This window comes from Enhydra lutris, unplaced genomic scaffold (assembly GCF_002288905.1).
Source record: "Enhydra lutris kenyoni isolate GAN:26980312 unplaced genomic scaffold, ASM228890v2 scaffoldscaffold53, whole genome shotgun sequence".
Taxonomy (NCBI): domain Eukaryota; kingdom Metazoa; phylum Chordata; class Mammalia; order Carnivora; family Mustelidae; genus Enhydra; species Enhydra lutris.
In genome coordinates this window covers 3,726,693-3,741,710 of record NW_019154137.1, presented here as the reverse complement: position 1 = coordinate 3,741,710, position 15,018 = coordinate 3,726,693, and the positions used below count along the sequence as shown (strand labels likewise).

At 37.4% G+C, this 15,018-nt stretch overlaps 2 protein-coding genes across 2 annotated transcripts in view; one reads left to right on the top strand and one right to left on the bottom strand.

The window, feature by feature from the left end:
- The window catches only part of LOC111157223 (MCTS1, re-initiation and release factor), a 110,689-nt gene that overhangs the window by 62,999 nt on the left and 32,672 nt on the right, over positions 1-15,018 (bottom strand). The gene's annotated exons all lie outside the window — the stretch shown is intronic.
- LOC111157314 (cullin 4B) overlaps positions 1-15,018 on the top strand; it is a 37,743-nt gene that overhangs the window by 18,586 nt on the left and 4,139 nt on the right. Inside the window, exons 11-20 of the mRNA XM_022518619.1 lie at positions 853-971; positions 1,581-1,773; positions 6,613-6,717; positions 7,207-7,317; positions 7,758-7,843; positions 9,317-9,424; positions 10,298-10,411; positions 11,258-11,363; positions 12,891-13,063; positions 14,580-14,732. Coding sequence (XP_022374327.1) covers positions 853-971; positions 1,581-1,773; positions 6,613-6,717; positions 7,207-7,317; positions 7,758-7,843; positions 9,317-9,424; positions 10,298-10,411; positions 11,258-11,363; positions 12,891-13,063; positions 14,580-14,732 — 1,268 coding nt within the window. The remainder of the gene's footprint in view (positions 1-852; positions 972-1,580; positions 1,774-6,612; positions 6,718-7,206; positions 7,318-7,757; positions 7,844-9,316; positions 9,425-10,297; positions 10,412-11,257; positions 11,364-12,890; positions 13,064-14,579; positions 14,733-15,018) is intronic.

Sequence of the window (15,018 nt, the reverse complement as noted above, 5' to 3'; positions counted from 1 at the left end):
AAAAGAATTTCTTCTTACACTAAAGTGTACTTGTATAAAACCAAGGACTTCTTTTTTTTTTCTTTGCTATATTTTTTTTAATTTTTTAATTTTTAATTTTTGATTAACATATATTATTAGCCCCAGGGGTACAGGTCTGTGAATCGCCAGGTTTAAACACTTCACAGCACTCACCATAGCACATACCCTCCCCAATGTCCATAACCCAACCACCCTCTCCTTACAAAACCAAGCACTTCTAATTCCGAGTGATCATAAGGGTAAACCCTGAATTTTACTTTGACAATGCCAGAGATAGGTAGAAACCTTACTTTCTGTCCAGCCATCTTTTCTTTTATATAAAATGGTATATTTTAGAACCTTAATGCAGAATACTACTAGTTCATTCTGAAAATCAGATACATTGAATCTTGTTCAAACTTGGCTTATTAATGCATGGTTTTTTAAATACTACAGACCATATCCAGTACTCTGAAATACAGTGATGTATATACTAATCAGTGCCAGATGTAGTATGGCCACTGCACATATGAGTGAGTTATTTATAATGTGTATTTGAGTAAATCAGTTTTTACAAATTGGTTTATACATTTGAGCTACCATGCTCAGTGGCACAAATAATTATAGAATTGTTTTTGTATTTATATAAACTAAGGCTGCCTATATTTAGTTTTCATTTGGAAAGGTGATTTATCTGTTTGGATTTAATAGAGAACAAATCTTTATATTAAAATTCATACATAGACTAGTAATAGTTTAACCAGTATCACAATAATAATTTAACTTAATTTTCATTAAAATGCCTGGCATTTTTGTTCACTATTTTTAATGGCAAATTGTTTGAAAATTCAGGTTTAAATAACCTCCTTGATGAAAACCGAATTCAAGACTTATCTCTTCTGTATCAACTCTTCAGTAGAGTTCGAGGTGGGGTTCAGGTTCTCCTGCAGCAGTGGATTGAATACATTAAGGTAATAACAACCTGTCGTTTTTTTTCTCTTATGTCTTATAATCTATACACTCAGTACATATCAGCAAACATTTCTTACTTGTTAGACCCAGTTGTTTTTTTTTTTAAGTAATGGGAGTTTTGAGGACAGTCAATGTGAGAATGATAGCTGTGTAACAGATCCGCAAGAAAAGTTATCTTATTGATGTCTGATGGGATTTCTAGCTCTAATATTTAGAACAGTGAATGTGGGGGGGGGACAAAAGAGGACTTTTTTGGGGTCCAAAATTTCTTTCCCTTCTACAGTCTTACACTGAAGCCAGATTGCCATTTAAAAAAAAATTAAAACCTGACTTCTTTAAAAGTAGGGACAAAAGCCTGGAGGCTCATAATAATGCCCCATTGTGATGCTGTACACCCAGTAGGGGTCATTCCTTCCTTTGTGATTATAGACAGATGGTTATCAGTCTGGATGTTTAATGACTTTAATTTTCTTTTCCAGACTTCCAGAACAGTTTTATTCTAACATTCTGAATTTTAAAAATATGTATACCTACTTAAAATATGATTTGGGAATTGTTTTCGTCAGAGATAATCCCAATTTTAAAAAGTGGTCATTTTTGTTTTTTAGGCATTTGGCAGCACTATTGTAATTAATCCTGAAAAAGATAAAACCATGGTTCAAGAATTGCTGGATTTTAAAGATAAGGTCGACCATATAATTGATATTTGCTTTCTGAAAAATGAAAAATTTATCAATGCCATGAAGGAAGCATTTGAGACATTCATTAACAAAAGACCGAACAAGCCTGCTGAACTTATAGGTATTTTTCCAGTCTTTTTTTCCCCAGCTATCTAATGTTCTTTTACTCATAAAATTTTAGTCAGTTTGAAATTTTGACTAGTATGTGTAGTTTATTAACACATTTATTTGGGGTTGCTTAAGAGCTAGTTTCTAAGAACCTAGATATAAGAAATAAGTCCTTCAACGTAAAGAACATCTCAAGTTCACGTGTCAAACATAGTGTTATAATACATTGAACCCTATTTGCTCTTATTTATACTAAGCTGGATACCTGTTTTCTAAGCCTTTAGCAATTTAGAGGTGGGGCAGGGTGCTACTTCTAGAACCCCACACTTCGTGCTACAAGAGAGGGTAGCAAGAAATTACAGGTGCTAGCCTGCAAGGACAAACGTCCAGGACAAAAAATAAGCTTAATAATCTGGGCCCATGTAGTATAAGGCTATGGTATACAGCAGTGTTTCTCAGATTTCCCTACCAAACTACTCTTTAATTTCAGAAAGAGAGGTACCCTGTGATGAAGGTCTAGTGTCTTCTGCCAGAAGGATGAAATTTCATTGGTTTACTACTTACCCTTTAATTTTTTAGCAAATTTTGCCTTTTACCCCGTGATGCATCTGGTTTGTTTTAATAAGTAGTGTTTAAGATTGCTTAACATTAGTGTGAAGTGGACATCCTAGAGGATGGGCGAGGTCTTTCAGTGGCTTTTTTTTTTTTTTTTGAGATGTAATTGACATACAATATTATGTGAGTTTCTAGATGTACAGCATAGTGATTCAGTGTTTGAATGCATTGTGAAATGGTCACTACAATAAGCTTAGTTACCATCTGTCCCCTTACAGAGTTAATACAATGTTTGTGGGCTATATTCCCTATGCTGTACATTACATCCTCATGACTGACTTATTTTATAGCTGAATTTGTACTTTATCACCTTCATCCATTTTGGCACCCCAACCCCCCTTCGCTCTGGCAACCACCAATCTGTTGTCTGTATTTGGGTCTGAATTTTGTTTTTGTTCTGTTTTTTAGATTCCACATGTAAGTGAAATCACGTGGTATTTGTCTTATTTCTCTTTCTTCATTTCACTTAGCATAAAACCCTTAAGATCCATGTTATTGCAGAAGGCAAGATTTCATTCTTTTTATGGCCGAGTAGTATTCTGTTACATACACACCCACACACACCCTTCTTTATCCATTCATCCACTGATGAACACTTAGGTTGTTTCCCTACCTTGGATATTGTAGGTAATGCTGTAGTGAACATAGAGGTGTGCATGTTTTTGAATTAGTGTTCGCATTATCTTTGTAGTGGAATTGCTCGGTCATATGGTGGCTCTATTAATTTTCTGAGGAACCTGCATAATGTTTTCCACGGTGGCTACACCAGTTTGCATTCCCACCAACAGTGCACGAAGATTCCCTTTTCTCCACATCTTCACCAGCACCATTTTTTGTCTTTTCAATACCAGCTATTCTGACAGATGTGAGTTGATATCCCAGTATGATTTTGATTTGCATTTCCTTGTTGATTAGTGATATTGAGCATCTTTTCATGTGCTTGTTGGCCATCTGTATGTCTTTGGAAAAGGACATTCAGATCCTCTGCCAATTTTTTAATGGATTTTTTGGTTAAGTGAGTTGTATGGGTTCTTTATTTTGGGTTCTTTATACCCTATTGGATATATGATTTGCAGATATCTTCATTCCATCTTTTCCCAAAAAGGTTTCCTTTTCATTTTGTTGATGGTTTCCTTCTCTGTGCGGAAGCTTTTTAGTTTGAAGTCCTCTGTTGTTTATTTTTGCATTTGGAGTCAGATTCAGAAAAAAAAAAAAACACCGCTTAGACGTATATCCAGGAGTCTACAGCCTGTTTTCTCTTCTAGGAGTTTTATGGTTTCAGGTCTTCATCCATCCATTAAAAAGACATTCAAGTCTCTAATCCATTTTGAGTTAAATTTTTTTGTATGGTGTAAGATCATGATCCAGTTTAATTCTTTTGTGTGTGGCTGTCCAGGTTTCCCAATACCATTTATTGAAGAGACTTGACTTTTTTCCCATCGTATATTCTTGCCTCCTTTGGTATAAATTAATTGACCATATAAGCATGGGTCTATATCTGGGTTCTCTATTCTATTCATTGATATGTATGTCTCTTTATGTGTTAATACCATACTGTTTTGATTAGTACTATAGGGTTTTTAAAAATTTGTTTGTTTTTTTAAAATATGGAACGTGGGGCACCTGGGTGGCTCAGTCGTTAAGCATCTGTCTTTGGCTCAGGTCATGATTCCAGAGCCCTGGGATTGAGCCTGACATCGGGTTCCCTGCTCGGCGGGAAGCCTGCTTCTCCCTCTCCCACTCCCTCTGCTTGTGTTCCCTCTCTCGCTGTGTCTCTCTCTGTCAAATAAATAAACTCTTTTTAAAAATAAAAAATTTAAAAAATAACTATAAAACGCTTCATGAATTTGCATGTCATCCTTGCAAGGGGCCACTCTAATCTCTGTATCTTTCCAGTTTTTGTTATATATGCTGCCAAAGTGAGCACTGATTACTACAGGTTTGTAGTATAGTTTGAAATCGGAGCATGATACCTCTGGCTTTATTCTTTCTCGAGATTAGTTATTTGGGATCTTTTGTGGTTCCATACCAACTTTTAAATTACTTGTTATAGTTTTGTGGAAAATACCATTGGAATTTTAATAGGGATTGCATTGAATCTGTAGATTACTTCAGGTGGTATGGACATACTAACAATAGTAAGTCCTCTGATCCATGAGAATGATATATTTTTCCATTTCTTTTTCTATCTTCAGTTTCTTTCATCAGTATCTTGTAGTTTTCCATGTACAGGTCTTTCACCTCCTTGGTTAAATTTATTTTTAGGGTGGGCACCTGGGTGGCTCAGTCAGTTAAGTGGCTGCCTTTGGCTCAGGTCACGATCTCATGGGTCCTAGGATCAAGCCCTGTGTTAGGCTCCCTGCTCAGCAAGGAGTCTGCTTCTCTCTCTCTCTCCCTCTACCCCTCCCCAGCTTGTGCTCTGTCTCTCTCAAATACAGATGAAATCTTTTCAAAAAAATTTACTTTTAGGTATTTTATTATTTATTTTTTTAAGATTTATTTATTTGAGAGAGAGAGCAGTGGGAAGGGGCAGAGTGAAAAGGAGAGAGAGTCTTAATGCAGACTCCACGCCGAGCACAGAGCCTGACATGGGATTCCTTTTTCCGACCCTGAGATCCCGAGCTAAGCTGAAACCAAGAGTCAGATGCTTAATCCACTGCTCTGGTATTTTATTCTTTTTGATGCAGTTGTAAATGGGATTGTTTTCTTAAGTTCTCTTTCTGATAGTTCATTATTAGTGTATGGAAACACAACAGACTTTTGTGTATTTTTTTTTTTTTTTGCAACTTTACTGAATTCATTTATTCTAATAGCTCCTCGGTCTTTAGGGTTTTCTTTTAGTGTCATGTCATGTGCAAATAGTGACAGTTTTACTTCTTCCTTTCCACTTTGTATGCCTTTTATTTCTTTTCCTTTCCTAATTGCTGTGATGAGACTTCAATATGATGTTGAATAAGAGTGGAGATAGTGGGTATCCTTGTCTCGTTCCTGATCTTAGAGGAAAAGCTTTCAGCTTTTCTGTTGAGTATGATATTAGCTGTGGGTATGTCATATATGGCCTTTATTTTGTTGAAGTATGTTCGTGCTATACCCACTTTGTTGAGATTTTTTATCCTAAATGAATGTTGAATTTTATCAGATGCTTTTTCTATATCTGTTGATGATCATATCTTTATCTTTAATTTGGTTAATGTGGTGTATCATGTTGACTTATCTGTGGATATTGAACCATCCTTTCATCCCCTAAATAAATCCCACTTGATCATGGTGTATGATCCTTTCAGTGTATTGTTGAATTCAGCTAGCAGGCTATGTGGAAAGTGCAGTGGTGGTGTCTGCCAGCACCTTGATCTCTAGGGAGCATATTAGCTATATCCTGCCCCTCCAGCTGATACACCCTCAGGTCAGCAAATGTATCTTTCACACATAGTGTAGGTCCTTTTCAAACTGCTGTTTTTTCACTGGGTCTTGGGGTGAGCCAGACAATAAGAGGGTCCCCTAAGAGTGGACTCTCCATTTCCTTTAGCACTTTGAGATCCCCAGAAATCAGTTCTGTTTTTTAAGTCAGATGTTTCAGGGGCTCCTCTCTGTGGTGCAGATCACTGGGGCCAGGGTGCCTGAAGTAAGGCACCAACCCCTTATTCCTCCAAGAGAAGCACCTGTCTGGTGAAATCTTTCCCTGTTGTGTGTTGCTGTACCTGATTGGTCTCTGCCTCTCCTACCTGTCTTGACGTGATCCTCTTATCCTTTGTTGTGGAGAACAGTTCATCTAGTTTTCAGATGTTTTTCAAAAGGAAATGTCCCATGTAGCTGTAGCTGGGAGTGTGTTCATGGGAGGAGGTGAGTTCAGGCTCTTCCTGTGCTGCCATCTTGGACCTCCTGACCATCTTCAGTGGCTTTGATGACCCCAGCATGGTTCTGTATACACTATCCCCCCTCCCAAGATACCGCTACCCCATTTTAATATGCATCAGGATAGTAGAAGTGGAAAGTACATTATGGGAGCCAGGAGACTTGGGTTTGAGTTCAGGCTCTGGTATTTCTTAGCTCTGTGGCAGTGAATAAGTCACTTGCTATCCTTGACTTTAGAGACTTTAAAAAATGCATGTATACCCCTGGAACATTGAAAACTCAGTGTATCACACTCCTATTCAGGTATATATAGTGTCTGGTACCTTATGGATACTCATGATCCCTAAATATGATCACTAAACAATGAACTTTCCCCCCATTTTAGCTAAGTATGTAGATTCAAAGCTTCGTGCAGGCAACAAAGAAGCTACAGATGAAGAACTTGAAAAAATGTTGGATAAAATTATGATCATATTTAGATTTATCTATGGTAAGTGTTTTTAAAAATTTTTCTTTTGAAACAGAACACTCAGCAGAGAAACTATCAAGTATAGTCAATCAGGAGGGACAATTTATTTGGGAGTTAGATATTGAAAATTGTATTATTTTTGTTGCATTTAATTCATTAGGGTACTTGAGGAATATTACTTAATTGCCTTGTGCTTTGACTTATTCCATTTATTAAGAGCGTTGATTTTTGCTACTTGTTTTAATTTCTATTGATGCTAAAGCCACCATCTGACTAAAGTTTTTTTTTTTTTAAGAAAAGTTAATGCAGTTTTAATTCTTTACAGCAAAGAACTTTTGAAATAACCAGTATAGTATCTACCTCTAATGTCTGTTGCATAATGAACTTGGGCCAAATGTATAAATTTAAATAACTTGGAGTAATGGTGTGATTTATTAAGCACTTTGGAGCAATTTTTGTCAGAACTTTTTATTGGACTCTTATAGAGTTGTATTTTATTATATAACATAGGTAAGGATGTTTTCGAGGCCTTCTATAAGAAAGATTTAGCCAAGCGCCTGCTAGTTGGGAAGAGTGCATCTGTAGATGCTGAAAAATCGATGCTGTCCAAACTTAAACATGGTATGATTGTCATTCTTTCTGTTCCTTTTCTTCTTTGATTTCTGAGGGAAAATGTTGGCTTAATTTTTGCTCTTTAATTGCCTCTTTGATTAATCATTGTTCATATGATGAAAATGTAAATTGAGTAAAAGCTCATGAGGTTTCCAACCTATTGTATATATCCAGAGCTGTTGCAGTTTTTTTTTAAAAATAAAGCATTGTTCTTGTTTTTATTATTTGTATAAATATTTCCATTTATCTTAAGCCTAAATAGTAGAGAAGGTTACTGCAGGATTAAAGAGTTTGACTCTGAATTAGTGGGGCATACAGTTTAGGGTAAGGATTTTTTCATTTTTGTGATAATATTTCATGCTGAAGTAAGTTTTATATTTCTCATTTTCAATATTCAATTCTGTTTTCACCACTTTAAAATATTATAAATGTATAAATATTTTTAATAGAATGTGGAGCTGCTTTCACCAGCAAACTTGAAGGAATGTTTAAAGACATGGAACTTTCTAAAGACATCATGATTCAGTTCAAACAGGTAAAAGTGAGTTAAACTCTTAATTTCTCAAACTTAACTATATTTAGTTATCTTCTTGTTGTGATTTGCACTGAAGAGGATAAATAGAAACCTGTATTTGTAAATACGTTATAGCAGCTTAGATGATACATTAGAGTGAAAAAAATCAACAAAATGATTTGACCTACTTCAGAACTTATTCCCAGTATGTCTACCCAGAGTAACAAAAAACAAATAAAATGTGTTGACTGAAGTCAGGACAAGAAAAACTATAGCTAGATCATGAGAACAGGGCTTTTGCTAGCATCTAGTTGCTTTAGGTGATTGGTATGTTTAAAGCTGTCAATAGGGAAGGAGGAGAGGTGATAGAATGGTTGTATAAGGCCTTTGGGGACATTGAGAATGAAAAGCTAGATCTGTAGTATTTCAGATGTTGGTAGAAGGTGGTTTTGAAATACTTAAGAGCATAGGTAATAGTGATCGCAAATTAGATTTTCCTCTCAGGGTTTTAGTAATGACTTCTTTACCACCATATTGCTATGGTGGGAGCTGAGAGTGGACCACACAAGAGCAAGATCATGGTGCTATAGTAGTGATAGAGTAGGGTTTATCTGCTTTGCCCTTTCCCCTTCTTCTTCCTTCCCCACTTCAGGTCACCCCCTGCAAACATGCAGTGGAGCAAGTAAAAAACCGGAGACTTGGGTTGGCTGGTGGGGTGAGGAATGGGGGTTTGCTACAAGGTGTTCCAAGTCACATAGCAGTCTCCAAGGGTGGGGACTACAGGTGGTGGGGGGGAAAAGAATGGAGAATGAGGGGTGCCAGGTGGCTCAGTTGGTTAAGCAACTGCCTTGGGCTCAGGTCATGGTACCGGAGTTCCAGGATTGAGTCCCGCTTCAGGCTCCCTGCTTAGCGGGGAGCCTCCTTCTCCCTCTGACCCTCCTTTCTCTTCTGCTCTCTCTCTCCCACTTTCTCTCAAATAAATAAAATCTTAAAAAAAAAAAGAATGAGATTCTACCTATAACAGCCCAGCCATAAAGTGAGAAATTAAGTCAATAATGCCTCTAACAAGGTCATGTGATCCTTGTGTGCCACTGTAATAAAATATTAGCTAGTATATTTGATAAAGGTTTCATTTATAGTCCTTTTATGACAGTTGCCTTTTATTTATTTTTTTAAAGATTTTATTTATTTATTTGACAGAGATCATAAGTAGGCAGAGAGGCAGGCAAAGAGAGAGGGGGAAGCAGGCTCCCTGCTGAGCAGAGAGCCCAATGCGGGGCTCGATCCCAGGACCCTGAGATCACAACTTGAGCCGAAGGCAGAGGCTTAACCCACTGAGCCACCCAGGCGCACCAGTTGCATTTTATTTTAAAGATGCTCAGTGCTTGGATGTAATTTTATAATGGGAAACTTCTTGAATGGGTCATTAATATGACATGAAATGTACGCACTTTTATTTTTAAGATCTCAATGTATGTGTTGATCTTATTGTAGTATATGCAGAACCAGAATGTACCTGGGAATATTGAATTAACTGTGAATATCCTGACAATGGGTTATTGGCCAACATATGTGCCTATGGAAGTCCATTTACCACCAGAGGTAAGAGTTGCCGTTCAGGACTTGAGTTATAAGCATAGAAATACATAAAGCTTCCGTCTTGCTTGTCTTTGAAAAATAAATACTTTCTAAAAGTCCGTGTCAGTAAGCACACCAGTACCAAATGCCAACTGTTTTAATATTTTGCTTTTCTTTTCGTATGACTCTCGTACTTATATCATTAGAGCATAGTTAATGATGTTAAGTTTCTGGGTTCAGGGCCAATTTCTCTGACTCTTCTTTTAGTTTCCCAGGTTGTAATCATCATTCTGCCTAGCTCTCAGAAATTTTGCTCGTTTGTCACCTGGGGGTTGGATTGCTGAGTGAGTGGGTAAATCCGTCCTTTTAGGGAACTATCTTAAACTCGGGACTGAAGCTTAGAAAGGGGGTTAAGGCTAGAGATAGGTATTGAGACTCTTTCATGGAGATGATCGTGGAAGCCAGGGGGGTAGAGATCTCCCTCATTAAGAGGAAGAATATAGAAATAGGAAGAAAAGGGCTGAGACAGAACTTTGGAAAAGGTTCACATTTTGCATATGGTAGGAAGAGGAACCTTTGAAGGAAACCAATGAAGAAGCAATAGTGAGATAAAGAAACCAGTATGGTTTGGAGGCACAAAAGCCATTGGAGGTGAATGTTTCAAAAGTCGGATGTTTAAATGTTGCAGAGATCAAAGAGTATAAAAACTGGTTAATGCCATTAGATTTGGTAGTTGGGAGACCATTACCTTACATCAGAGTGATCAGTGGAGCTACTGGGTATAAAACCCGATACTAAAAACTTGCAGAAACTATTACACATGAGGTAAATATAAAGAATGGCGAAAAGTGATACTGGATACAGAGCTTAAATGAAGCTGTATTTTATTTATTGCAGATGGTGAAACTTCAGGAGATTTTCAAGACATTTTACCTAGGCAAACATAGTGGCAGGAAACTTCAATGGCAGTCAACCCTAGGGCACTGTGTACTAAAGGCAGAATTTAAAGAGGTAAGTAGATGTTCCCCAAGGCTAGTTTTCATCTTCGTCTTTGATGTTGAGGTCATCCTTGTTTTTCCTTGAAAAATTTTTTTATTAGAGTAAAGTTGACATACAATGTTATATTAGTTTCACATGTACAACATAGTGATTCAACTTCTGTGTACGTTGTGCTGTGCTCACCAAGAGGTCATTCCTCTTCACTTGAAGGTTTAAGCTGTTTTAAAGTTTATCCTAAATACCTGATAGAGTTACTGCTTTTCACAGCTCTGTGTGTATCATAAGCATGTGATCTTTTTCATGGTTGAATTGGCCCTCCTGCTACAAAACCTAAAACCAGTCACCCTTTTCCTACCATCCTTTCCCTACCTGTGGATGCAGAATTCTCATTGCTGCTTCTTGACAAGAAACTTCTTGTTGCTGGGAGCTAGAGAATAGAGTGGGTGTAAAGGAGAACAGTTCCCATATCTAATTTCAAAAAAATCCCTACAGCTTTTCATGACTAATTTGAATCCAACAAGTTGAAAATGCATTTGAAATAGTGATTTCTTGCTCCTTGTGAAAAATAATCTGTAATGACACGTAAGGCTGAGTTATTAATTTTCATTACTTTGTTGTTCTGTTTTAATTATAAGGCTTAAAAAAAGACCTGTAGAAAGGTCACCCAATCCTCCTCCCTGTTTAAGGTAGGATCACACCTAAACCCTACACTGAACATACTGGCTTTTCTGGATAATGTTAATCCATGTTTCTGAGTCCACTAATTGAAAAATGATTTTCCTCTTAAAGATTAGATATTTGATTAATTTTCATGTATGTTAAAAAAATGATGGCTAAATACTGCTGTTTCTCCAACAGGGTAAAAAAGAACTCCAGGTCTCTCTTTTCCAAACCCTGGTGCTGCTAATGTTTAACGAGGGAGAGGAGTTCAGTTTAGAAGAGATCAAGCAGGCTACTGGAATAGGTTTGTGTTGAATCAGTCAATTAGCAAGCATTATTCAGTGTCTACTGTGTGCATTCCACTAGGTTAAGGGCTTTGGGGGATACAGAGGAATAAGCCCTCTCCTCAGCACTCATGGGGAATGGGGGAAATGACATTTGTAATAATTTCACAACCAGTAAGTTACCAATCTGTGGTGCTGACTAGGAATGTGTTAGGATTTCAGTGAAGCAGGAGATGTCTGTGGGCTGGTATAATTGGGAAATCCTTCATGAAGGAGGTGATATTTGAGGTGGGCTTTCAAGTTTTAGTTAGGGAGATGGCATAAGCTGCCAGGGGAGGTAGTGGGAGAAAAGGCTTAGCGCTAGGAATGAGCACCGTGTGGGCAGGAGTCACGAAGTATTTAACTACAGCCTCAAATAGTGAGCTACAAAGCTAGATAGATAGGTAAGATGAATAGAACCTAATCGTGGAAAGCCTTGCAAATCTAGCAGATGAAACCTGCTCTATAGGGTCTCAAGTATGAGACATAGTAGAAGTGGCTTGTTTGGACAATTTACCTGGAATCAATAGATAATAGGGCAGCTTGTGGGTGGAAGAGATGCCAGTCCAGAAACTCATGGGGGTAGTTCAGACATAAAGTGATAAGGGGCTTAGTTTAGAATGAGGCCAGTGAGGGGCGCCTGGGTGGCTCAGTGGGTTAAGCCATTGCCTTCGGCTCAGGTCATGGTCCCAGGGTCCTGGGATCGAGCCCCGCATCGGGTTCTCTGCTCAGCAGGGAGCCCGCTTCCTCCTCTCTCTCTGCCTGCCTCTCTGCCTACTTGTGATCTCTGTCTGTCAGATAAATAAATAAAATCTTAAAAAAAAAAAAAGAATGAGGCCAGTGAGAATGGAGAGGAGACATCTGTCTCTAAGGAAGTAACTACCAGGTCCGTGAAGGATGAAGGGGAAGGAATAGTTAAAGATGACTCCAGGGTTGCACACCAGAGTAGATTGGTAGTTTCAGGCTAACAAGTGGAAAGAGGACACAGTTTCATGGGGAAGATTATAAATTAAACTTTGGACATATTGGAGTTGATAGTAAAATAGCACGTAGAGGTATCTTTTGTAAGATTTTTTTAAAAGATTTTGTTTGTCAGAGCACAAGCAGGAGGAGTGGCAGGTAGAAGTCAAAGCAGGCTCCCCACTGAGCAAGGAGCCCAATGCAGGACTCAGTGCCAGGACCCTGGGATCATGACCTGAGCCAAAGGCAGACGCTTAACGGACTGAGCCACCCAGGCGTGCTTGGAGGTGTCTTTTGAATGTGCGATTAGAAAGAAGTGAGATATTATTTCTGAAGATTTGATAGTTATCCACACGGAATCATTTAAAGCCTTTAGAGGACCACAGGGAAAAAGGCATTGGTTAGGACAAAGAGGAAGTCACTGATGACCTTGGGGAGGAAAAGGAAACCATTTTAATAGAGGGATGGGGGTAGTAGATTTGAGTGAATGTAGTGGTTTGTGTTGATGAACTAGTAACAAATAACAAATCCACTGTTTTCTTCTTCAGAGGATGGAGAATTAAGGAGAACACTGCAGTCATTGGCCTGTGGCAAAGCTAGAGTTCTGGCAAAAAATCCAAAGGGCAAAGATATTGAAGATGGTGACAAGTTCATTTGTAATGATGATTTCAAACACAAACTTTTCAGGATAAAGATCAATCAAATCCAGATGAAAGAAACGGTATCTCTTTTGCATTCTCCTTGTTCTGATGCCCTGGAATTAGACGTGTTCATAATAAATATATAGAAGATTTTATGCCTGTACTACAGCCACCAACTAACATTTTCGGTGCCTGTATCTAGCTCAATATATTTCAATACCTGATCTTGAGGTTTTTTGGGGGGGAAGTTCACTCAAGATTTATATTCTGCTTTTTTTGCTTAACATTAAATCTTCAGAGTTTTCCTTGCCATTAAATATCTTCATAAAATGGCAGATGGCCACACAGTGTTCTTCTACATGGCCATTATAATTCATTCAACCAATGCCTGTTGAGCAATTAAATTAATAATTTCTTAGTCTTGTCAATAAAACTGCAAGAAACATCTTTGTACCTAAATCTTAATCTCTCTGAGACTTTATGATGAATTCATGGAAGTACTTCTTTGGGGTTAAAGAGTATGAGCATTGTAAGAGTCTTAAACATGATGTCGTATTGTGTTCCAGAAATTCTGGACCAATTTATACTCCATCTAGCAGTGAGAATGCCGGTCTTAATGGTGCCCTCACCAGAAGTAAAGATGACATTTTCTTCTTTAAATCTTTGCCAACTTGCTGAGTAAAATCCCTGAATGATTTAGTTAGTATTTCTTTGATTAACAGTGAAGATTTTGGGTTTTTTTGCCATTTGAATTTATAAGAGACTTTTATTAGAAACAAACATCTGCAGTGTTTCCTGAAACCATTTGGTTTCAATTCCAAGGTTTAATGTAGTACATGAGGAAAAGTCTTAATGTGGGATAGAAGTCAGTATCTCAGACAAGTTTTCCTGTCTTATTCACATGCACATCAAAGGTGTGATACTCCCTTAGAAGAGTACTGTATTCTTTTAAAATATTTTTGCCGTACCAGAAAGAAATTGGCTATAAAAAGCCCAAACTATTCTTTTAACTTAGGTGCTAAAGATGGACATTTTTGTTTTAGCATTAAAATTGATAAACTATCTCATAAACACCTAAACTTCTGTTAGTATTGAACAAATGTAATCACTAACACCACGTTTCTGGTTTATGTATTATAAAATAAAAATTAATTTTTAAAAAGTTTGACTCTAGTTCGCTTAGCTCGTATCATACTTTAAGTCAGAGATTGGAGTCAGTCTCTTTTGCAGATAAGCTAATGTCCTACAGAAATCTGGTCAGTAACCCCTTGTGACACATTTAGAAGATTTTGAGGACAAAGTAAAAGAAAATGGTAAATGCTCCATCAGCTGGCTCTACTTCTAAAAAGGCAACTTTAAGTGGTATTTTTCTGTTAACTAATATTGGCATTATTTCATTGGTACAGGACAATATAATTAGGACAGAAAGGAGTTGTTGTAGGTTTTTTTCTGTCATCATCTGTATTTATAAGGTTTTTAAAAATAAATGAGTATATTTAAATCATTAATAGGGTGTCATGTCCCTAAAATGTACAGTTTTGTGTAAGCAGGTTTCACTTTAGGTACACTTGCTAAGTTTAAAAACTTTTTTGTTAGGTTGAGGAACAAGCAAGCACTACAGAAAGAGTATTTCAAGACAGACAGTATCAAATTGATGCTGCAATTGTTCGAATTATGAAGATGAGAAAGACACTTAGCCACAATCTTCTTGTTTCGGAAGTGTACAACCAGCTGAAATTTCCAGTAAAGGTAGGTACTTCTTTGTTTTTGAATTGAGCTTGTAATATATGAAAGAGAACACATTACATTTTCAGACACAAATCTTTTTAAAAACATAGATTAAAGCCTCAAGACCATTTGGAGGGACAAAACTCATTTCTCATGCTCATATATGTGACACCCCCTTCCCAAAAAGACCCCTTTGTTAGCATATGTGGGTAACTGTGACAAAGGGGAACACTGTAAGGGCTCTTATATCTGAAAGTTTAGCTGCTAAATGAGTGTGAAATTTTCAGGTTCATTCACAGTATTTCCT